General features: G+C 32.6%; 3 protein-coding genes across 3 annotated transcripts; 1 reads left to right on the forward strand and 2 right to left on the reverse strand.

The window, feature by feature from the left end:
* Window positions 1–1314: 1314 nt before the first annotated feature.
* LOC112779324 (F-box protein SKIP23) lies at window positions 1315–3072 on the reverse strand. Its single transcript, XM_072227827.1, has 2 exons — window positions 2923–3072; window positions 1315–2548 (listed from the first exon to the last, which is right to left on the reverse strand). Exon 2 carries the CDS (start codon window positions 2217–2219, stop codon window positions 1488–1490), a length of 732 nt encoding a protein of 243 aa, XP_072083928.1. The 5' UTR covers window positions 2220–2548; window positions 2923–3072; the 3' UTR covers window positions 1315–1487.
* A 2321-nt stretch (window positions 3073–5393) lies between these two features.
* LOC112776526 (phragmoplastin DRP1E) lies at window positions 5394–16180 on the forward strand. Its single transcript, XM_025820725.3, has 15 exons — window positions 5394–6260; window positions 6412–6475; window positions 6615–6722; window positions 6982–7083; window positions 8067–8117; window positions 8203–8264; window positions 8671–8761; window positions 8848–8912; window positions 9122–9316; window positions 9399–9518; window positions 9606–9676; window positions 10391–10616; window positions 10708–10758; window positions 10845–11282; window positions 15790–16180. Exons 1-15 carry the CDS (start codon window positions 6117–6119, stop codon window positions 15916–15918), a joined length of 1917 nt encoding a protein of 638 aa, XP_025676510.1. The 5' UTR covers window positions 5394–6116; the 3' UTR covers window positions 15919–16180.
* LOC112776527 (UMP-CMP kinase 3) lies at window positions 16152–24929 on the reverse strand. Its single transcript, XM_025820726.3, has 10 exons — window positions 24518–24929; window positions 23472–23526; window positions 23078–23132; window positions 20142–20259; window positions 19329–19485; window positions 19154–19234; window positions 18960–19067; window positions 18799–18870; window positions 17338–17383; window positions 16152–16478 (listed from the first exon to the last, which is right to left on the reverse strand). The coding sequence occupies exons 2-9, from the start codon at window positions 23499–23501 to the stop codon at window positions 17375–17377; spliced, it is 630 nt and encodes a 209-aa protein (XP_025676511.1). The 5' UTR covers window positions 23502–23526; window positions 24518–24929; the 3' UTR covers window positions 16152–16478; window positions 17338–17374.
* Between the last annotated feature and the right edge of the window lie 208 nt (window positions 24930–25137).

The following is a 25137-nucleotide window of genomic DNA, read 5'->3' on the forward strand; positions in this document are numbered from 1 at the left end:
AAAGCAAGTGAGTTTTTTTCTTTTTCCCTTCTGAATTTTTAAAACATTTTTGGACTTTTAAAATGTTTACAAATTAACTTCTAAAATGTATGTCATATCAATGATTATTAGATTGCAGCTGGACAGGGTAATCAGTTCAATTAATGATAAAATAAGTATTTAAAATACAAGAACTAAACTAAAAATGTAAGTATTTAATTAATGTAACATAAGTATAAATCATCAATTATCAAAACTAAAAAGAACTATTTTATACCAATAGGGAAAACAAGAATTAAACCACAAGTACCAGGAAACACAATACCTTTGCGTCAACGACCCAAAATTGACTCTTTGCACTCTCATAAGCAATCTCATTATTCCCCAACATCCTTGCGATTGTTTTTCTTGCAGCATTGAGAACCCCAATTCCAGCACTGCAACAATAAAAATAAAATCAAAGAAGCAATAAAGCAATACAGTAAATATCAACATAAATGCTAGTGGTTTTTGGCTTACAACTTCATTGAAATCCAAAGTCCTATATGGTCTCAATTTTCCTGTCAACATAGCTTGGTCTAATGTAGTGCAGCTTTGATTCAGAGCAAAATTGGCAATTCAATTTGGAGGGATTTCACAAACAATAATGTGATAACAAAGCTACTTTATACATAGCTCCCAATCCAAGCTATCAATAACTTAAAAGGTTTACACTTTGTTTGTTCCTTTCTAATATCAAACTCCTTTTACCCTCAAAACTCTTTTGATACCGCAATCCAACATCATCCACTAAAGAGCAGCCCAGCATAACAACAACCTCTAGAAATTATTCAAAATATAATTTAAAAAAATATAGATTTAATACCTTTTTTTTTTTTAACCACTGTCAAGTGCAAAAATATTTTATGTAGTAATTTTAGTTATCCAATCATAACTTCACCTCTACACTCTCAGGAGTAGCAAGAATAGAACTCCATGACTGTGTAAAGCAGCAAAACATAAACACAAAACCAAATATAAGTGGAATAACCGAATAAGGTGATGAGTTAAAACAGAACACCATATCAGCAACTGCGATTGCTGCATATACAAGTACAACAATAATACATTGACCTTAGTCAAGAAACAACAATAGTTTTTCCTTTCCCATTCCGATATATATGAAACCAAATGTTTTCTTCATTTATTGTAAGCATGAATAATAAGAGACACACAATGCTTAACACTGTTCAATTCAATTTGCTTATGATGTTCTTTAAATTATAAGTAAAAAAGAAAAGGTGATTACGGTACCACATAATACACAGGTTTCTACCATAAAGAGACCAGAATAGATTACTAGGAGGAAAGAAAAAGATATATTGTAATGTGTCATATGTACTTAAAAACAGTCAGTGAATCTTAAGTTCTTTACATGATTTTTTGAATTGTCAAATACAGAAGAAACAAAAAAAAAAAAAATCAATTACAAAAGAACCATATCATTCTAAATGGCAAACTCTAAATTACTATGGAACTACCCAAATTGGTGGAGGATCAATCCTATTTGCACATTGCATGAGGCTCTTAATACATTTCTCTTGAAGATTGAAAACACCCCAATCATGTCCACCATACATGTAGTCCAAAGTCATCTCTTCCCACCTATCATCTGTGAAATAGATCGAGTTTGCTTCACACCCTAAGCAAGCTTTAGCATCCATTGATACAGACTCATTAGCACCCAAGAACAGAACTTTATCATGTAAAGATCTCATCTTTTTCCATCTCTTGTCTTCAATATCAAGTTTATAAACACTAAAATACTTTGTTCTATAAGGACAAATCAATGGTTGTGTATCCTCAGATGATAAAAGATCTCCTTCTTCTATTACCAACCCGTCATCATTCACAAAATTCCCAATAAATCTTGTCACCAGCAAGATTTCTTCTGCAGATACCATTAAGTATAAATTTCTTGAGAAATTATTTTCTAAATATGGTTTTTCCTCTTCATAATTTGCCTCCACAGGTGGTGTTAAAAGAATCAATCTTTTAGGAATTTGCCCACAAATATTCCAGACTTCAACAGAACCATCTTGTGTCAAGGCATAGAGATAGTTGTTGCTGAACACAATGTCACTATAAGATTGCTCATCATCAGAGAGCTCAACCCAAGTTGCAGAGTTGCAATAAGCAATCTTGTAGTTGGAACCATATATGATGGCAAGAATGTAGCTTGAGGGAGAGGAAGAACACATCAAGATTGCTTTGACTATGAAGGTTTTCCTTAAGTATTCAGCAAAGTAAGAATATGTGACAGGGTGCAAGAATGAAAGGGGAAGAGGTGGTACGTTAATGGTAGTGGAAGAAGAAGAGTTTAGAAGAAGTGGAACTCCATTCTGATCCAAAAGTATAATCCAACCATGAGAAGAACCAACACACCATGCTCCAACATGACCCTTCAATATGTTCTTCCATTCATAAAGCTTTTTCTCTGATAAACTGAAGATGCTTCGGTCAACAGTTATAGGATCATCATCATCAATGAGGTGTGTTTGTTGAAGGCTTGGAAGAAGAGCGTAGGGAACTGAGAGAGAAGGAGAAGCCATTGAAGTGTGAGTATTGTTTTTCACTCTTCTTTTTTGACGCTCTTTAATTTCATGGAAGAGAACTGTGAGGATTAAGACTTTAAATAGACTGAGATATCTACATTAAAATAGGAAACTAAAATCTGATTAAATCTTAAAAGATTAAAAAGATTAAAAAAGATTAAAAAACTTAAAAAAAGATTAAATCTTAAATCTGATTAAAATATCATTAATAAGATAAAATATTGTTGAAAAAGATTAAAAAAGATCCGGTAAAAAAATATGTCAATCTTAACGACCTCAACTCCTCAAGCGGCCTGACACTTAACTAACATGCTCACATTATAGCAAGGGAGTCAAAATGGCAACATACCTCGCAAAATCGTACGATTATGCAATTCAAACAGAAGCACCACCCGACCCGGCTTCAGTGCAACGGGCCAACAACCTGGCCCAGACCCAACCAACACAGAAGCTCCACCCGACCCGGCTTCAGTCTGCGATTCAAACAGCACTTCCCTCCCCTACCAGCGCCTGAGCGAAGACTTCCATTGGTTAATGATGCTTTGCCTCCGTACGGCTGCAGACTCGAAGCTCCACTCCCTCCCGCAGCGATCTGTCTGACTCTGGCTCTCTCCGTGGATCGGTCTCGGCGCCTCCACCGCCAGCGACTTCGCATGACTTGCCTCCCTCCTCTCCTCTTTTGCTGGTTTCTTCCAAGTTTTTATATTTTCTGATAGTCAAAAGGTGCTTAAGGGCCAAAAATAAAGAAAAACTAAACATTTCTAACTCTCTCTTCTAAGGTTTTATATAGTACATGTATATCAAGATAATAATTGTTGGTGAATTATTGAATTTTTGTTATATTCTAAAATCTCTGCTCATTTGCTTTTGTTATTTTTTAATTAATTTTGGTATGTTATGAAATCTTTGCTTAATTGCTTTTGCTATTCTTGAATCATTGGATTTAATTTAATGTTTTCTTTTGAAGTTGTGTTTGTAACTTGTAAGTTTGATTAGCTAAACTTTTTATAAATTAATTTTTATGCTATCAAAATTTTTAAATATTTTTTTAGAATATACAAATCATGTTTACATTACGCCTTACAATTTTATAAGTTATAATTCTACTTTATTCTTTAAATTGAGATAGAAATTATGAGTTTATTATCTTAAATTTTAAAGCTAAAATATATTTATTGATTTAAACGTTTATTTTGTTTTTTGAAATTATATGATGATATATTTTTTACTTGTGAGGTGTTTGAACTAAATCTTCATATCTTTTTTAAGTAGACTGATGGCGTTAACTCAAAAATATTTTTTGAGGTGTTTATGCAATAGATGTTTTCTTTTTAGATCTTATATATTAGGCGGTATTTGTTTATAGGTACGGAATATTAAGACATAAATATAGAAATATAAAATTGTATTTAGTAGATAAAATATGAGAGATATTTGTGTTCAGAAACACTCGATTAATGCATCGTGTGACCATTACACAAAAATATTAACTAAAAAATACAACTTATTTTTTATTTTTTATTATTTTTATTAATTTTTTATAATTATATTTTTTTTTCAAATTTTTTGAATAGAGAAAAATAATAATAAATTAAATTTTTATAATTTATTTTAATTTATTATCAAATAAAATACAAAAACATATTGTATCTGTCTTTTATGAGACCTGCTACACATACAAGTCTTTTTGACATACAAGTTTATACAAGTTAACCTTAATTCAATAAAATCCACTTTTATAATGCAAGGAAGAAGAGGAAGAGTTTTGAATTATATAGAACTTATCAATACACATACATAAAAAATTCTTAAACAACACAATATAAATAACTTGTATGAACTTGTATGTGTAAATAACTTATATGTAGAGAATAATCCGTCTTTTATATTGTCTTATTTTCGGTGTCTTATTTTTTCTTATTCTCAAAACTAAATACAATAGAGATAAGATTGGAAGCGTTTTTGTAAAAAAAAATTAAATTATTTTAAATTTTATTAGTTAAAAATGTCAGAACCTATGCTTTAAAAAAATCTATAAAACTCATGGATCTGGTTTGTTAAAATATTATTTTTGTAAAAAAATTAAATTATTTTTATTTAGACCTTCAACTATTTCCTCACGGTAAACTCAAAACAAAACTAAAAAATTTAATAGTTATGGCTAATTAAAATTGTAGTGTTTTTTGTTAAAAAAAAATATGTTTATAGATTATAAATATGATGTCTGACTCATGAATTATAAATTTTAAAACGCATCGAATGTCAATTTATATTTTTTAAATATATTATTTTAAATTATAATTCATAAAATACAATTTTTAAATAAGCTTGTGAACTTATAGAATTTTTAAATAGGCCAAAATTCAAATCTGAAAAAAATCTATAAAAACTAACATGTCTAAATTTCGACCATATATTTATAACATAGACCAATAAATCAAGAATATATTTTATTAAAAAATGTCCGTTGAAAAATTTTACAATAGCCTTATATGTCTCTGTCAATAATGTGTGAGATATATCGGTAATATAATTTTTAAACGATGTAATTTGTATTTTTATTTTTCAAAAACCAATAAATCCATCACAATTTTTTTTTAAGAATTTACTTAATATTGTCTTCTTCCAGAAACTCGCGACGGAACCTTCTAAGAAAGACGAAAATAACGAAAGGCATGGAATTGAACTCGTTGCGCCGCCATTGTTCCGAGGCTTGACCATATTTTGTTTTCAAAACAACTGTCCCCACACTTGCATCATCATCATCCCCTACACTCCTCCAAACTCTTTTCTATTCAAAACTTTGAACTTTCAAACTTCAACAAATCCTCTTTCCTTCTCTCCCATTTTATTATACGGTTATACAGTACATTTGTTTGATATAAAACTAAAAAATATTATACAATTATTACAATTAATTAATTATCGTTTATTATACTATATTAATAAGGTAACTATAATTATGCTAATCATAGTGAAATCATTTATTTTATTTTTTAATAATACTTTTTAATTAATTACATATTTTATTTTTTTATATTTTACATTGAAAAATATTAAAAAAGAGTATAATGTTAATTTTAATTATATATTTCATAAATAGATATTAATTTTAATACATTAATAATATAAAAAAATTTTACATAATTATTCAATTAAATTTATATATTTAAATTTTTTTAAATAAATTTAAAAGTTAATTATAACTATAAAACTTTTTTACACTAAAAATAATTTTTTTATAAATATTATAAAAAATTCTTAACCAACATATCATAACCCCCCTCTCTAACCGGTCCGAGTACGTGACTCTTTTACTTTGTCCAAAAAAGGCGCAAAAATTGCACGAATTTTCTCTCTCTAGAACTCTCTTTCTTTCTCTCTTTCGTTCTTTCTTCTACCTCGCTTCTTCTCTCTTACTCTTCACGTCAACAGCTCGTGACTTAGAATCTAGGGTTTTCAGAATTCACAGTAGAAGGAGGAGAAAGGTTGCTGCTGTTGAAGTAGCTGAAGAGTAAGCGTGATCTTCGTTCAAGAACTAACATGGCGACGATGGAGAGCTTGATTGGTTTGGTTAACAGAATTCAGAGAGCTTGCACCGTTCTCGGCGATTATGGCGGCGCTGACAACAACGCCTTCTCTTCTCTCTGGGAAGCTCTTCCCTCAGTAGCCGTGGTTGGTGGCCAGGTCATCATCGTCATCATCGTCGATTTTTTTTTCTTTGAAATTAACTATTTGTTGTGGCGGAGAAAACCGTTGGAAATGGAATTTCGTTTACGTTTTCTAATTTTCTCCGTTTTCTTGATTTTTTTCTTTCTAATTTTGGAAATGTGAGCAGAGTTCAGGAAAGTCTTCGGTTCTTGAGAGCATTGTTGGCCGTGACTTTCTGCCTAGAGGATCAGGTTTGTTATTTACTACTTCGTTTTTTATTTTATTCATTTATTTAATTATCAATTATTTATTTTTTTGTTCTAGATTTGTGATTTGTTTGGCGGTTCTGTGTTTTTATGTGAACGAATTTGAATTGTGTTTGAATTGCAGGGATTGTGACAAGGCGTCCATTGGTGTTGCAGCTTCATCAGGTGGAAGGTGATGCACAAGACTATGCTGAGTTTCTTCACATGCCTGGGAGAAAGTTAACCGATTTTGGTAACGTGCCGAATGCACCTTGTTACTTCCATATAATGTACTCAAGCATTCAATTTTCCATGTTGATGCTTTCAACGAGCGGTCTTGTAGTGTAGCGGACACTTGCTAATTATAGAAATATAGTGGTTACTGCTTTACTTGTTAGTTGTTACAGAATTGAAGAAATGTTCATGCCTTCTTATCTATACTTTTTTTTTTTAATTTTATTTATTTATTTATTTATATATTTTTATTATTATTATTACTATTATTATTGCAGCTCTAGTGCGTAAGGAAATTCAGGATGAAACTGACAGATTGACAGGAAAGACGAAACAAATATCCCCTGTTCCGATTCATCTTAGCATTTATTCTCCAAAAGGTGCGCACTAATTGTTATTGTCTTTAACTCTCCGAAATATTCACTAGATGGTTGTTTGCTGTAACTCCAGTTTGATTTTTGTGCTTTTGTTTTTGTTTTATTATTGTTTTTTGTTTTAAGCTGGTATATTTTTTCCTCTTTGAATTCCTGAGGATACTATATTGTAATGGAGAAGAGAGTCCAAAATCAGAGGCAATAATATTCCCTACCCTATTGAAAGTAAAGAAAATGTACAGTAGCTAATCTTCTGGTTATCAATCAATATAACAAAATCTCATCCTTACTGAGTCGCTTCATTGTTAACATTTCTTTTTCATGGGAAAGTAAATAAGTAAGCAGATTCAACTAAGGAAAAGTAGAACAAATCACAACTCACAAACGAAGATGATTGTGGTCCCTGAAATTTAAAAATTTTTAGAGATGTTGCCAGATTCTATGAATCTAGGTGAGCATGGAAACATTTAGGAAATGAATATTGTGCAGCAAATATAAAAATAAAAGTGACCAACTTAACGTATTTCTAGAGTTAAATATTTGTATTCTAGACCTAGAGACATTGCCAGGACCTTCTACTTCTTCGGAAGCTGCTCTATATAGAATGGTTAGTACCTCCTTTAGTAGGAGCTACACTGTAACCCTTTTCTGACTAAGATGCAGCTACCTCATTTGCAAATATGATTGTGAATCTCTCTGTTTGTTGTTGTATTTTAGATTATAACAATGGCACTTCTTAAAAGCTTTTAAATTTCATTTATTTAATTTGCATCGTCGTCTTTTTCCCTTTATTATTTTCTTTTTGTACATTATATTTGTATTCTTTCTTTTGTTAATTACATTGGTATTTATATTCCTGTAAAGTGTTATCATATTGCATAAGCTGGAACTAGTAGTTAAATTGTCATTTGCTATTACATAACTATTCTTGCTGTTCTTTTTTTTCCCCCCCTAATTAAATTATCCTTTTTTCTCTTTTTTTTGAGCAGTTGTCAACCTAACTTTGGTTGATCTACCAGGGTTGACTAAAGTTGCTGTAGGTATGATTTGCATTCAATTGCTTTATATGGTATGATATTTTGCTCCTTTATAGTTTGCAGTCATTGATTACTATGCCATTTACAGAAGGACAGCAGGAGAGTATTGTTCAAGACATTGAAAATATGGTCCGATCTTACATTGAGAAGGTAAAATGAAATTTTTTTTTAAGAATATATGTATGTGTGTGTGTATATATAGAAGACAAAACTGAAAAATATAAAAGGGTACTTCTTCAGTTTGTGTAGATTGTTTTGATAAGGTCATAAAGACTTAGGGAGTCAATGACTTATTTGTAGTATTGCAATGCTTTTATTATTTCCTCTTATACTGGTGTTAAATTTTAGATTTAGATTTTTGTTTTCGTTTAGCATGCGTTTCTTTTTTATATTTATTATTGCACTGGGTGACAATTATGAATTCCTTGTTTCCAAAAAGACACCTTTATTGTGTTTCTCTCTGCCTCTGGGAACCATTTTGTGACTTTGTATTGTTGATGAATCATTTAGTCTGCAATTGAGATGCCATTAACCAATATTTAATGCGTTTTGACAGCCAAATTGTATTATACTGGCAATATCTCCGGCCAATCAAGATATAGCAACTTCTGATGCTATTAAAATTGCAAGGGAAGTGGACCCATCAGGTACTTACATGGAGTAATTGTTTGTTCCTTTTGCTTGAAGCCCTGACGTCTGTTTTTCACTAATTTCCTGTCTGCAACCTGTCCAGGTGAGAGAACATTCGGAGTGTTGACAAAGCTGGATTTGATGGACAAAGGAACTAATGCATTGGATGTAATCTCTCTCTCTCTCTCTCTCTCTCTCTCTCTCTCTCTCTCTCTCTCTCTCTCTCTCTGTGTGTGTGTGTGTGTGTGTGTGTGTGCGCGCGCGCGCATGCAGCTGTGAAATATATCCCTTTGAAATTCTTGGAAGTTTGAAGATTGAACCTATGAGACTACAATCTTATAATTTACTTTGTGATGTTACCCTTTTATTGCATCAAGGTCCTTGAAGGAAGATCCTATCGTCTGCAACATCCTTGGGTTGGTATAGTAAATCGATCCCAAGCTGATATCAATAGAAACGTTGATATGATTTTTTCTAGGCGCAAGGAGCGAGAGTATTTTGCCACCAGTCCTGAGTATGGGCACTTGGCACATAAAATGGGTTCAGAATACCTTGCAAAACTTCTCTCTCAGGTTTGCTCTCTGGTAGCTGCTATTTCTCATTCTCTTAAAGAGATAGGGCCAGCATAATTATGTTAGATTTTTTTTTTTACAGTACTTGGAGTCAGTAATTAGGGCACAGATACCTAGTATTATATCTTTGATAAACAAAACCATCGAAGAGCTGGAAGCAGAGATGGATCGTATTGGGAGACCAATTTCTATGGATGCTGGGGTATGTGGTTTAAATTTGTGAATAGATGAGCAAAATATCTCTACAATGTTCTTCGGAAGAATATTTCAACTGTATTTTTGGTTTTAGGCTCAACTATACACCATCCTCGACCTCTGCCGTGCATTTGAACGGATATTCAAGGAGCATTTAGATGGAGGGTAAAATATATGCTATCATTTTCAATTTATACTCTATAATTACTGGCTTCTCATAAATTTTTAGAGTTGATAGTTTTTGGGATAGCAACTTGACTGTTCTTGACTTATCCTTGATGGTTTTATACATATTTCTATGGTGTTTGAGTTTAGTCTTTTAAATTAGAAATTAAGATCCACGGCACTTTTCAATTGCAATAGTTCTTAATTTATTATATTGAACCTTTTAAGTCTTGGATTAGTATTGGAGCTGGTAATGCTCTTAAAAAACTCATATATCATAGTTGTATAAGAAACATAAACTATATCAACATTGATAAGAGTTTGATTCAATCAATAAGTTAATTTTACAAATTTAGTATGTATATTATGTGAAACAACGAAAGAATAGACATATGGTTGAAGTATGGCATAACATAACAATTGATTAATATATGAGTTGTAAAAATATATTGCGATATATTTTTACAACCTTTCTTTCACTTATTTTGCTATAAAGTTAACCAATGTTAATCACTATGTTTTCTATTTACGTTAATATCTAGGATATTTAAATGATAATTTTTGAAATAAATAAACTCGTGTCGTGTGTGTTTACAAAAGCTCTGAATGACAAAGATTACAACCTAGACATGCCTAATAAATGTTGAATAATTGTCATGAAGTGTCTTGGTATCCAGTGGTTGAAGATATGATCTTTCTGCTTTATTGTCTTAGGCGGGCAGGAGGAGACAGGATATACAATGTCTTTGACAATCAGCTTCCTGCTGCTCTACGGAAACTACCATTTGACCGACATCTTTCTCTTCAGAATGTGAAGAAAGTGGTGTCAGAAGCTGATGGTTACCAGCCTCACTTAATTGCCCCAGAGCAAGGGTACCGGCGCCTGATTGAAGGGGCTCTGAGTTACTTCAGAGGTCCAGCTGAGGCATCAGTTGATGCAGTAAGCAATCATGATTTTATTCTGCGTAGTTCTTATTTTAAAGCTAACTTTACTAAAAGAATTAAGCTGGGTGTGTATGATTTCAACGTAGGTTCACTATGTCTTGAAAGAACTTGTGAGAAAATCAATAGCTGAAACCGAGGTAATGTTTGTGGATTTTATTTTGTAGTTATTATGTTCATGTAGGTTGAATGGTCTGTAAAAGCCTATGAATCTTTTGCTAAACAGGAACTAAAGCGTTTTCCAACTCTTCAAGCCGAATTAGCTGCTGCTACAAATGAGGCTTTAGAGAGGTTCCGTGAAGAGAGTAAGAAGGCAACTCTTCGGCTTGTGGATATGGAGTCTTCATATCTCACTGTGGAGTTCTTCCGGAAACTTCCTCAGGAAGTGGAGAGAGCTGGAAATCCACCTAATTCAGCTAATCCACCTAGTTCAACTAAATCCGCTAATCCAGCTGCGCCAGATGGGGATCGGTATGCTGGCCCAAATGTCGATCGTTATGGAGAGGGCCATTTCCGGAGGATTGGATCAAACGTGTTATCTTATATTGGTATGGTGTCAGACACACTCAGGAACACAATTCCAAAGGCGGTGGTTTATTGTCAAGTTAGAGAAGCAAAGCTGGCATTGCTAAATCGTTTCTATGTACAAATGGGGAAGAAAGAGGTACGCTTTCTCACTCTGTTTCACTCTCGCCTTCAATGACAAATCTCCTCTGCCATAGCTTTGATTCCTGACTTTGCTCATCGTTTCATGTTCCTATTAAGAGACAATACAAACATTTAAAATAGGATAAAATAAACGCTTATTATTTTTTGTGTGGAGGAGAGCTGAGTGCATCTCACAATGATGGGAGAAGAGATGAGTTTTTCATTGCTATGGTGTGAACAAATCGGTCCCTCCGAGTTGTTTCATTTTTAAAATCAACAATCACAAATCGGATGGTCCGATTTGTGTTTTTAAAAATAAAAAAATTTTTACTTTTGAAATCAGACCGTCCGATTTCTATTTCAAAAAATAAAAAAAAATAAAAAATACAAAACGGACCATCCGATTTGTAGTTTTTTTTTTTATCAAACAAATCGGACCCTCCGATTTGTATTTTACTTTTTTTTCAAACAAATCGGACCGTCCGATTTGAATGAAACACCATATAAAAAAAAACACCTAATCTTCCCATAACAATGTATTACACATATATTTATACAATATAAAAAAAAATTAGCCTAAAATAAACGTTCAAATTGAGTTTGTGACTATTAGGGACAAGTATTCTTTTGGTTCCTAAGGTTTTTAAGGTTTTGGGTCGAAATCAAAATCGTCTCTAGCTTTCTTTTTAGTTCGAAATTGTCCCCAATGTTAAAATTATTTTCAAAATCACCCCTTTTAGTATTTTTTGGACCAAATTGTCGCTGAAAATAATTAAAAAAAGAGAAAAAAAAACTCTTAGGAGCCAATAACTTTTAGTATTTTTTGTCATTGTTTGACCAGCACAAACACTAAATTGTCATTTTACTAATTTATGTGTGCAATTTCTGAAAAAATATGGGTGCAAATTATATTGACTTATTGGTGCAAAATATATTAATTTATGTGTGCAAAACTTTAATAAATATAAGTATAAATTATATACCTGGGCACAAAGTATCTATAAATATAGAGGCAAATTATTTGCTGACTAAGTGTTGACGAAAAAATAATATTTACTGACCACATAGTATTGCTCTAAAAAAAATACCTCTCCTCTCATCCTTATCCAAACAGAAAAATAATAATATTTACTAGCCATATAAAAATAATAATATTTACCCGCCACATAGCATTGTTCTAAAAAAAATACCTCTCCTCTCATCCTTACCCAAACAGAACAGAGGAGATGAAAATTGAATAGAGGGAGAAGAACACTTCGATCAACAATCAACAACAGCAATCATTCACACAGAATGGAATAAAACACTTCCATCAATAATAAACAGAGGAAGGAGGTGAAGAAGAATAGCATGGCGCCGGCGGTCACGCCTTATCCTGCAGCAGTGACGGCGATGGCAGTGGCTTCCCACGCCGTCGCCTCTTTCTTTCCTTTCCTTCTCTACGAACTCTCCCTCTTTCTCTCTGGTTCGGTCTCCTCTCTCTCCTCTACCACTCTTCTTCTGGCGAGCTCCGCGGCGATGACGGCCCTTCTCACTGCCATCGCCGCCGTCATTTGCTTCAACTTTTTCTCTCTCTCTTCCTTTCTTCTCCGATCTGCTTCTCTCTCCATTGGCGCCATTTTCTCTCGTATTCCATAGTTGACGGTGGCAACAGCGGTGGCTCCTTGCTCCGCCGTTAACTTCTCCTATCCCTCTTTCTTTCCCTTCTCTTCATTGGTTTTTTTTGTCTCTGTTTCCAATGGTATTTTGGGAGGTCGAGAGTGAGAAAAATAAAATTTTATAAATGGTAAAATAGTCTTAAAATGATTTTTTTTTTTAATAAAAGGGTGATTTTAAAAATAATTTTAATGTTGGAGCCGATTTCGAAAAAAAAAAAAGGACTAGGGATGATTTGATTTCGACCCAATCTAGGGGTGCACATGGGGCCGGGTGAAGTCGGGTTTAAGGAGACTCGAACCCGACCCTAAATAATGACCGGGTCTATTTATGAGATTCTTACTCGATTCTAGACCTCCGATGAAATCGTGTTATTTTCGGGCCACACTTAAGCCGAGTGAAACCCGGGTCTTGATCTTTATTACGATATCACAAAAAAATTAGATTCTACATCTTTTGAACCTCTAAATTTTAGAAAATAATTATTCCATAACATTGCAACATTCACATAATAATTTAGAATCTAACAATAATAATTTAAAGTTCCATAATAATAATTATATCAATTACACATTAAACATTCAAAGCTCAAAAGACAATTAAAACAAAGTTAACAACCAACACAAGATTAACATAATAATAATAATTTATATTGTCATACCAACTAATAACAACAAAATATTAAGTAACAAACAACTACACGGGTCCAACGGATTGGGATCGGGTGGCCCGAGACTTGGCCCGAACCCGATTTAATAAATAACCGGGATCATCTGTTGAAACCTCGAGTCAAGCCGGGCCAAATTAGCCCCGAAGTCATTGGACCCGGTCCGAATCTTCGGGCCGGATCGGGTCTTGTACACCCCTAACCCAATCCTTGGGGACCAAGAGGGTACTCATCCTTGACTATTAATTGTCCATTTTACTATTGATTATATTTGTTTTTGGGAGCCATGGAAGGGTCTCTCTTTTTAACCAAAATTCTAGATATGAAAAAATCATATCAGGAACAAAAAGATGCATCTTTAAATGTATCTTGGGGGAAAGAGAAAAGCTATCTCTGCGCTCATGGATTTTGCTTTTAAGAAAACTAGAATGAGATCTGCGCATCACGGGGCGGTAAATTAATGATAGTATATAATAAATATTAAAAATTGTTATGTTTTGTAGAATTAAATTAAATATGTGTAAACTAAAGTTAAATTTAAAAGATATTTTATTTAAAATAATTTATAATATAAAAGATTTAAATGTTGGATTTTCACAATGTAATTTTTAACATGATGTTTCTAAAATTATTAGTATTTTGTTAATAACTATATATGTAAATGAAAATAGATTGTTTGTATATCTTTTTTCTCTTTTAGTATTAATTTCATTCTTCGTATTTTTGTGATTTTCCTTTAGCATCTACTTGTTTTTTTTTTCTCTTAGTGCATACAGCTTTCTAATCGACATCTACAATAAAAAGAATAAAAATGTATAGAAATTTTTTGAATAAGTTATTTTTAATAAGAATAATTAAAATAGTATAAAGTAAAATTACCTGTTAATATGTTTTTTTGACTCACTTTATTAGACAGTGTCTCAAATGATTCAAATTCAAAATAGTATTGGGGAATGTTTAAAATTGGATCTTTAATTTCTTTCCCAATAGTTGTGAGTAAAAAGTTTGCTTTCATTGTATTTTTAATTGGTCTATACAAATCATTTGCATATTTTATTTTCAATTTTTTTTATAGTATAGACTTTTTCTTTTTGTAACAAATGTTCGAATTTGTTCATCATATTTTTTTTCGCAATTACATGAAGAGGTGTTTCCCTGCAGTGTTAGTAAATCATAGTTAATAATTAGTAAAAAAAAATTGATTACATTTATTTTTTTTTAAGTTATTAGAAAAGGAACAATGAATAGCATATTGAAAAAAAGTATAATTTTAACGATATTAAATTACAATTATATATAAAATATTATAAAATAATATAAAAAGTATAAACAACAAAAATAATTAAAGTATTTTTTTTGTAAATTCAATTTAAAAATACAATAAATATGTTTGTTTTGTACCTTTTTATCTAATATAATCATTTTTAAGCAAAGAGACTTTTCTTCATTTATGGGTATTAATATTTTCTATAGACGAACCACGCGAACTTTAATAAACCAACCAATTGTCTGTTTGTTGAGTAAGTTTGAGATGTCGTATAGTTTGGAAATAAATTTTTCTTGCTAAATTTGATATTATTTGAAAGAATAGTGATAAGAGACTTATATAAGTAGTTCAAATAGTATGAAATTTGAATATTTATAATGTAAAATTTATTATGATTAATAATATTATTATGACATTTGTAATATGGATGTTTATTACATTTGATGAGTTATTTATAGAGATTAATAATTTTATTTATTGTATTGTTTATAATGGTAAGATATAATAAATATAGGAATATAGATTCAATGTCTTTGTAGGTTACAAATTTGGTGAGACACTATTAATTTCTAATTATTGTCATTGGTAATTTAGCACCTAATTTGCATATATTTCTATTGTATACATATATTTTGCTGATTTGGAAATAATATTTAATTTAGCAAAAATTGAGTGGTTGATTCTAAAGTTTTGCCAAATAAGCGATGTTGACAACTTGACATGGCATTAGTAGGACGAGAAAAATGTTTTAAAAGTAATGTGGATAAATTTTATATATTAAGAATAGATAGATCGAGTCATTGTGTGAAATGTGGAGTTCACCTGGTCTTTTTATGAGTTCCATTCAATTTTGTAGGAATATATGTAGTACTTTTTCCGTATTGACTAATGATTTACAAGGTCATCTGATTTTGTCTTTGGTGTTTTGTGCAGGCTGAACAGCTATTAAATTTGTTAGATGAAGATCCTGCGTTGATGGAGAGGAGAAAACAGTGTGCTAAAAGGCTCGAACTATATAAGGCAGCAAGGGACGAAATTGATTCTGTTTCTTGGGCAAGATGAGAATGCCTACCTCGCTGTCCCCATTGCCTTGTATCATATAACATCGATTGTTTTTGTATTATTATTTTTGATAGCTCAGATTATTCTTAGGGGTTAATGTGGTGAGTGACGTACCTAGGAGTTTGGAATTTGGATTGATATTTAAGATGAAATTTACATATTGTTTTATGCCTCCTACATTATTAAGTGACTTACGAGATTTGTACGAACTTCTTAATTCTAAACTCATTCAATGACAGTTAACTGGTGCTAATAACATAAATGTTGTACAAATTTATAATACATTAGAAAGATGATAAAAGTTCTATTTTGTGGCTCTATCTGAATTATCCAAAAAATAATAATAGGAGAGGGGAAGAGAGATTACACCTTTAAAAGGAGCCATATGAACTACGAGAGTAGACACAAAATGCTTTATTGGAACAATCAACGAATAAGTCAACACGGTACAACATAAGAAGGGGATAATCTCAGGTATAAACTAATAAACTACAATTTTCTATATTTTAATACCAAAATGTGAGGCAACGAAGAAGCAGCCAATAATATAATAGTAAAACCTGAAAGAAAACAGCAGTTAAACAAAAAATCACTATCCACGCGAGAGATACTTTAGTATCATCCACAAAATTTAACTATTTTTTAATGAATGAAGTAACTTCCCATCAATTTGCATATAATGGCCATTTATATATAATGAAAATAGGTGAATACTCACGTGCAGTTATTTTCATATAAAGTTGATAGTTAAGAATCGTTATATAATTTGATAGGATTGACTAAATTATTATCTAAAGATTTAATTATCACTTCACATGAAAATAAGCATGAATTAGAAATTGACTTCTACGGTTCCAAAGATGCGAAAGACTTTGAGCCTCCACAGAATCACAGTAAACTTGATGTTTCAACATTTGATAATAACCAGAAATCATGAATCTTTATTACCAATCTTATCAGAATATATTCTTTGTAGCTAAAAAGAACAGAACAGGATGTAAGAATAACCGAAATTATGTGCTTTCATTTATCAATCTTGAAAGAATATACTTTGCTTTTCAGCGCTTACAACAATATTACAAATATCATGCGAGTATAAAACAAGATAGCTGGTGTGTGCAGTTTTGTCCTAACAGATTTTGTCTAGACACATCTGGAAGGTTACACCTAGAAAGTATTATACCTTACCACTTGGAAGGACATCAGGGGTTTAAATAAATAGCATTTTAAAATGAAATTGAACTACTAATTTATTGCTATATGTACTTCAGAGAGTAACTTTCAATTGGTTATATCTTACCTGCTAGAATTTAATTGCTTCCACTAAAACATCAAAAAACTTGAAATGGAATTTCGAAATACATCTGTTAAAAAATAAATAAAATTTGGTAGTTCTTGTCATTCAGAATGCAACTTTACCTCTAGATTCCAGCATGAATCCAAGGATGCAAGATGCTCAATCAGCCTACAAAAATCAGAGAGAAACATCAAATTCGATAGCATGACCGTGATTTGTCAATTAAACAGTCTCACTTATAATTTCAATATGCTTTTGCCTTGTATATGTGAGAGTAATTTCTACACATCAGAGAAGCAAAACTATATTATAAAAAAAAAAAAAAGGTGTTGAACTGCAGATATGCAAAATTTTATTTCAAGTTTGTTCAACCAGTGAGTTGCGATTCAGCTGAGGTTAATAACAATTTTAATAGTGTGCAATTTCATTAAGAACCCAGTAATTGTAGGCAGATCCTCAAACATCTAATATCTAACTGGTTACACGTTGGCATATAATTTAAGTCAACAACATTCAACCAAGGGTTCACACTTATACAATGGTGACAACAATTGATAAGAGAACTAGTTCAATTAGAGAAGTTTAAACTTTAGAGGTTAAGAGTCTTCTTTGCTACTCTAGAAATTTATCACTTTTTTTCCTTGTCTTGTTTCAAAAGCATGCTTAATGCATTCATATGACTGTATGTTAAACTGGAGTATTTCTTGGGTGTGAAATAATCTTATGCCATTTTGGTCGAAACTACAAGTATTCTCCATAGGAGACAATCCTATTTGAGCCAAGAATATCCCCGTCATGGTGGGGCTAGCTCTCCCAATAGGGGTTTCTTTTAATCGACAAGACTCAAAGCATGCTTAATGCATTCGTATGACCGTATGTTAAACTGGAGTATTCCTTGGGAATGAAATAATCTTATGCCATTTTGGTCGAAACTACAAGTATTCTTCATAGGAGACAATCCTATTTAAGCCAAGAATATCCATGCCATGGTGGGGCTAGCTCTCCCAGTAGGGGTTTCTTTTAATCGACAAGACTCAAATCCTAGAGATTGCTCAAGAGGAACCACGCATGTACCACTTGAATAATAATAATAAAAGACAAATAAGTCGTTGACCATCTTCCTTAGAGACACATAAGTCCCTATAAGTACTTAATTTTGGTTGGGAACTTATTTGTCCACACACAAAAAAATAATGATGTTATGATGCTCTATTTAACTTGGATCTCCCATTCCTTAATTATTATATTTTCTCACTGAGACCTAGCTTTTCAAATGAGGTCGGTAAAAGCTAAAAAATAAATAAATAAATAATTACTTCTAGATGTTTAAACATTTATTAATTATAATATGTACAAGTGAAAAAAATATATATATATCCACCTATAAATGTTGTACAATTTTCACACACCCATAGCACTGGCATGAGTTAGCAGATAAATTTTAGTACACAACATATTGTAATTTTTCAATAACCCATTCCTAATTAACAACGATGACAACACAGACTTATTAATTTTCTCTTCACTGCAAAATGGAACTTGTACATATAAAGTTTTGACATAATGCGAACATAATGGTTTACCTTCTCATTTTTTGGTTCAAAAATTGCTTTAACTGAGGCAAATACCTCTTCAACAGGTCTTGCAGCATCAATCTATGACAGAAAAGTATGATACGCCCTTAGTACAAATTGGAAGCAAGAAGCTTACCAAAGAGACAGTAGAAGTACAAAATATCATTTACCTTACGAACTTTACCCTTTGCATCATAATAACTAATCACAGGGACACTAGACTCCAAGAAAACCCTGAACCGCTTCCTTATTGTTTCAATATTGTCATCTTCTCTCCCCTTTATTATCAAAAAAGAGCATTTGCTATTTATTTAGTACTGAACTATAACAAATTATATAAAGGGAAGGGAAAAAGAGCCCAAACCTGGTTCCTATTTAAAAGTCGCCTCTCCATTTCCTCCTCTGGACAATCAAAAAACAGGACAAAAGATGGTTCCATTCCTGTCTGCAGACCATAGTTTATTGTCAAAATACAAGATTGCACAACCATACTGGAAACAATCACAAATGAAAAGATATTTAATAGAATTAACAATTACCACTTTCTCAAATGCTGCTCGGTTTTCCTCATTACGAGGAAAACCATCAATAAGAAATTTGTCCTTGCCACTTTCCTCCATTGCTCGTTGCAGAAGCTTAATTGTAACCTCCGATGGAACAATTTTTCCTTCTTTAATCATATTTTGAATCATTGTACTGTCAATTGTCAAACATCAGAAGATAAATGCAAAAATGATAAGAGATATATATAGGCAACACAAACTCAACAAAAAGAGATGGCATTAGCATCAGAACTGTTAGTTGAATTTTAAGATACCATTTCACTATAATTTCTCATTCTACACGTTCTGTTCCAATTCTAGCAAGATTTATTCAAATGCACAAAATCATAAAATAATACGTGTATCCCAGGACTAGTAGCGCAATGCACTCACTTCCCGACACGATGAGGTCTTGATAGTGTAGATATACAACCTTAACCCCAAAAGCAGACAAATTATCATTGTGCCAAGGCTCAACCTATTGATCTGATCACTTATTCTTGTAAAGAGACAAGAAGATTAAGTTCAAAACAACGTAACTATTAACCTAACGCTAATTCACTATCATAAAATAATACGTGTATCCCAGGACTAGTAGCGCAATGCACTCACTTCCCGACAATGAGGTCTTGATAGTGCAGATATACAACCTTAACCCCAAAAGCAGACAAATTATCATTGTGCCAAGGCTCAACCTATTGATCTAACCACTTATTCTTGTAAAGAGACAAGAAGATTAAGTTCAAAACAACGTAACTATTAACCTAACGCTAATTCACTATCATATCAAATGGAGCGAAGGAACTATACCCATTTTCAGAACCAGATTTTATTTCTGCTCGTAGAAGATCACCAGCACTTAGGTGAGTATACCCATAGTGCTCCACAATGTTAGCACATTGGGTGCCCTTTCCACTTCCTGGCCCACCTGTAAAATCAACTTAGAAGTCAGAAAATGTCAATTATAAATGAGCATGAGGTCATGAACCGGTGATAAGTAACTCTCTATATATGGTTATTGATAAATAGAAACAGTTGGGACTTGGTAACTTGTAGAAAAATAATACTTATTACAACTTGCTCAATCGCATGGGAAGCAATGTCAAACTAAGATCCAAGGCTGTAATTTTTTTTTCCCTTCCTAAATTCTATTGTCTTAGTTACAAAGCCGCTTTTCATAAACAAAACAAAGCAACAATAAAAGCAGTTTTTCAAGGGATCACTCTAGCTGAAGTTCATAACAACCACAGATAATAAATGTGTGATTTGAAGTAACAGAGAAAGGCCATTGAAAGGTTTGGCAACAACAAACATGAAAGATTGGTATTGAAAAGACATTCCAAATCCCACAGTACAGCATTTTATGTAGGTTATAATAATTCGAATAAAGAATGTATAATCTTATTATCCATTAGAATCTTACTGATGTTAAGTTAAAACATAGCGAAGATCTGATACATATGATTACAAAGAGCCAGCATCATTAGATGACTAAAGATGTTGGTATGTTGGAAGTGACAAATAAATTAATAAGATTCATGAATCAAGGATGGTGCGGCTTAGAACATAAAGCAGAATATTCCTTGTGTCAGGTTAAGGATATTGGTTGTATATAATAGAGCGAGTTAGGGATAGCATCTAGAAGAGCCTAAAAGGTAGAGGCAGTTAGGAACAGTTAGCTAGAAGTAGTTACGGATCTACCAACTAGGATAACTCCCCTAACAAAACTCACAATTCTCTAACTGGTTTAGTGTGTGCAATTGCACCACTGCCTCTGTACTATTCCACCAATGCACCCTGTATAAGCACCGAATCATCATAATCATAATATCATAATATTCACACTCTCGAGAAAACTCTCCTTTCTCTCTATCTCACTCTCTTAGATTCTTTCCAATTACACATCATCCTGAATGAGACTATCGCGTGAATGCCAAACACAATATCTAGTCTGTCATTGAGCAATTTCCTTCCTAGCCTAATCCTTTTACCACGCATCTCACTGAATGAGATTGCTTGTATTTGTCGACTATCACTTGGACCTTTGTAATTGATTTTTTTTTTTATTTTTGCGGCATCAAAACTATTCTTACATCCCCCTTTCAAGCTCACTAGTCACTACCCACAAAAGCTTGAATCCTTTTTCCAAAAAAGCTATATCATATACATGGTTCGAGTATAGTGAAGTTTCTATCCAATGTTTGAAATTGCCTTTCCATTTTCTTCTTAGATTGGCTGCTATCCACCACTAGCACCTCTATTAATATCTAGTCTGTCATTGAGCAGTTTCCTTCCTAGCCTAATCCTTTTACCACGCATCTCGCTGAGTGAGATTGCTTGTATTTGTCGACTATCACTTGGACCTTGGTAATTGATTTTTTTTTTTATTTTTGTGGCATCAAAACTATTCTTACATCCCCCTTTCAAGCTCACTAGTCACTACCCACAAAAGCTTGAATCCTTTTTCCAAAAAAGCTATATCATATACATGGTTCGAGTATAGTAAAGTTTCTATCCAATGTTTGAAATTGCCTGTCCATTTTCTTCTTAGATTGGCTGCTATCCACCACTAGCACCTCTATTTGCTCCCATCAAAAATGCCTTTTTTCACGAAGACATGCAAAAGTAAGTCTGTATGGAACAATTGCCTAGATCTTCTGTTCAGGGAATATGGACTAGTTTGTAAGTTGTATAATTATGCGTTCTCAAACAATTACCTCACACTTAGTTCAAATGTTTTAGTATTAGTGTACAACATTTTCGCATGTCCATAGTGAACTTCATCACTATGTATAGTCGGGAAAGATTCCACCAGTATTGAAGGGTAGAGGCAGCAATACCTCTTCAACCAATTTCAGACTCAGGATCGTGTAAAAGCTTCAATACTTCCTAGATACTAGCAGATAGGATGTAAGCCCATTAATACACCAACATACTGCAAAGTCAAACTTCTAGACCAACATGACTAGTTGAACCTTTTAATAGCTAGAACAAACATTACTGTTGACATCCTAGTAACTAGAAGACCATTGATACACCTACATATTGTAAAGAAAAACTTCAAGAAAAATGATTTGGAAGCTGAATTTTTTAATAACTTGAACAAACATTAATTTTGCCATCCTAGTAATTAGATACATCAACAAAACTCTGGGGGAAAAAATTATTAAAAATATATGCTGAGGGTTAATTTGTAATCACAAACCTTCCCTCAACCTTAGAATTTGCGTGCACTTCTCTTTGGAGGTATATCATATCTCAGAAAATTATGAAGCATTCTGTGATTGTTTAATCAAGTGCTGAAGTTGAGTATTGAGCAATTGCATTGTAATGTGAAATGATGTTGCTAAAAGAATTGTCAAAAAAGATAGGCAATTAAAGTGACAACCTATGAAGCTTGTGTTCCATAATTGAACAGCCTTGTATATAGCTTCGAATCAAATATTCCATAAAAGAATAAAATATGCTAAAACCAATTGCCACTTTTGAGGAAAGTCTAGAGAAATTTCCACTGCACTTATGATCCCTTAGCGGTCATCCGATAAACCATGTTTGCAGCAAGTATGGTGTATATGACATCAATGCACCAACTTGAGAAGTAGTATTGGAATGTTTGAAATAACAATTATAATAATTAGGTTCATATAAGACATAACTAAGTGGCTTAAAAGAATAGCTCAAGCCAATTATTCTCGCATTGTAGGTAAAGAAACCCTTGACTTTCAATGCAATTAATGAGAGCTCACCTAACACAAAAACGATTGTAGGATTTCTTTTCTGTAGAATGCTTCCGCTTGCACCCTATAATCAAATGCAGGGGAGAAAAAGGAAAAAAATCAAAAATAAAAAAAAGAAAGGGATCAGAGATCAGTTATGTTTGGAATACAATAAAGTGACCTGATCTCAACAATGCAAAAGAAAGTGGTCCACAGCCCCACAAGACATAACAAAGGAATAGCTAACAGCAGTCTGCCTATGGAAACTATGTTTCGAAATTTAAACCTTAAAATTCTCTTGGTAATGTGTATTATAACATTTATAAACAGAACCCATCTAAGTACAGATCACATTATTGGAAGAAAAAAGATCCAAGTAGATAAATTCTAAAAGCAAGTTCAAAGGTAAAACAACTGAGAATACCTTGTTAGCAGCTTCAACAACAGTTCCCATAAGTACCTTACTAAAGTGTGTTTAACTGAAAAACAAAAACAAAAAAAAACCCACAAATTTAACGATGAGCCAAGTAGAATTTAAACTGCAGAAGTTATTTCACATGTTGATAGCCATATTTGGACAGACATATTATCTACTAAAGTATTTCAAAAGATAGTATAAGGAAGATGCCAAAAAGCAAAGCTTGTTCTACAATGACAAAAAGTAAATTTGATAAGGGAACAAAACTCACAATCAAACAGATTTAACATTTCTTTTGAAAAATATATAATCTCACTTGATCCATAAAAATTAATAAATATGAGTATAATTTCCAATGCTAAATCGAAGAACAGGAGACTTGATACTGGAAAAGAAAAATACTTGACTTTGTTGCAACTTGCTGGTATAAGATGGCATTAGCCTGATTAAAAAATCAATATCACACCCCTTCTATCATCCAACCACCACTTCATAAGATAATAGTAGTGTGTTAGCGACGCTACACTTCTTTTTGATCTTATAGATTCACAGGTTATCATTCTTATCACTACTATCTGTTCACCAAATTCTCAACTCATTCACAAAGATCATTGATTGTTCAACAGATCAAAACTTAGATCTAAAGAAAAGCGGCAAAATAACGCTCAGGTACTGAAACTCGGACAATTCAGATGAAATGTACCAACCAGGGACCATAAACTACTGAGAAAAGAAAACTACTACAAAAATGAACGCTAGATCACAAATCCTCTAATCAACTTCCGTTTCTACTATTGAAATCCAGCAAAATCTTCAACCGCAGCAAAAATAAAATGATAGATTTTGCATGCAATCTTAACAGAACAAAGCAATGTCCAACAAATCAAGAGAATCGAGAAACGAACAAAAAACAAGTGGAAAACACAGATCCAAAAGCAGTGCACTCGGATCTCGGCGAAATTCGAACAGCGAGTAACGGAATCAACAGAAAAACCACTAAACGAAGGTGAAATTAAACGTAAATTCAAACGTGATTCAGAGAGCAAACATACCTTAACGAGAGAAAGACGAAGAGTAAGGGGGACAAAAAGGGATCTATAGAGAGAGAGGGAAAAGGAGTCAGATGCGAAAATGCGCTGAGGAACGTGGATGGTTGATGCTTGAATTTATAGGAAGGACTCAACGAATGAGGTTGATGAAGGTCGTTTTAGTCGGTAGGGGCAAATTTGGAAAAGTACCGGTTCTTGCTCATTTTTATTTTATTTTATTTTATTTTATTTTATGTCTGAAAAGCAAAGAGCACGTTGGCCTCCCTTCCTTCCTTGTTGGTGGTGGGAGCTGATGCTTCCGCCCCAAATAAAGTGTCGTAGGTTGTAGCCGTTACATCCACGCAACAGAACCCACCCTCTCGTAATTAAATTGAATAAATAAATACAAAATATTATTAGGAATCCGATCCATAACACAATAATATTTGGATTTCGATCTATATAGAGGAAGACACAGTACGTCAGATCCCGCTCATAAAATTCCATTCTCTGGCTTCCATGTCCTATTTTCCGTTTTATTTTCAAAAAATTAATCTGAATGCACCTAGCCATTTAATTATTTATGTATGCAATTGGTATACAAAATAGTTAATTTTCAAGATATTAGATACCTGTGTAATTTT

This window comes from Arachis hypogaea, chromosome 19 (assembly GCF_003086295.3).
Source record: "Arachis hypogaea cultivar Tifrunner chromosome 19, arahy.Tifrunner.gnm2.J5K5, whole genome shotgun sequence".
Taxonomy (NCBI): Eukaryota; Viridiplantae; Streptophyta; class Magnoliopsida; order Fabales; family Fabaceae; genus Arachis; species Arachis hypogaea.

Excerpts from the sequence above, each read along its gene's own strand:
- LOC112779324 (XM_072227827.1), bottom strand. The coding sequence starts at position 2,219 with ATGTGTTCTTCCTCTCCCTCAAGCTACATTCTTGCCATCATATATGGT.
- LOC112776526 (XM_025820725.3), top strand. The coding sequence starts at position 6,117 with ATGGCGACGATGGAGAGCTTGATTGGTTTGGTTAACAGAATTCAGAGA. Across the intron at positions 8,118-8,202 it reads GTTGACTAAAGTTGCTGTAG|AAGGACAGCAGGAGAGTATT; the intron begins GTATGATTTGCA and ends TGCCATTTACAG. Across the intron at positions 8,913-9,121 it reads AAGGAACTAATGCATTGGAT|GTCCTTGAAGGAAGATCCTA; the intron begins GTAATCTCTCTC and ends TATTGCATCAAG.
- LOC112776527 (XM_025820726.3), bottom strand. The coding sequence starts at position 23,501 with ATGGGAACTGTTGTTGAAGCTGCTAACAAG. Across the intron at positions 23,133-23,471 it reads TTGTTGAAGCTGCTAACAAG|GGTGCAAGCGGAAGCATTCT; the intron begins GTATTCTCAGTT and ends ATTTGATTATAG. Across the intron at positions 19,235-19,328 it reads GAGCAGCATTTGAGAAAGTG|ACAGGAATGGAACCATCTTT; the intron begins GTAATTGTTAAT and ends TATGGTCTGCAG.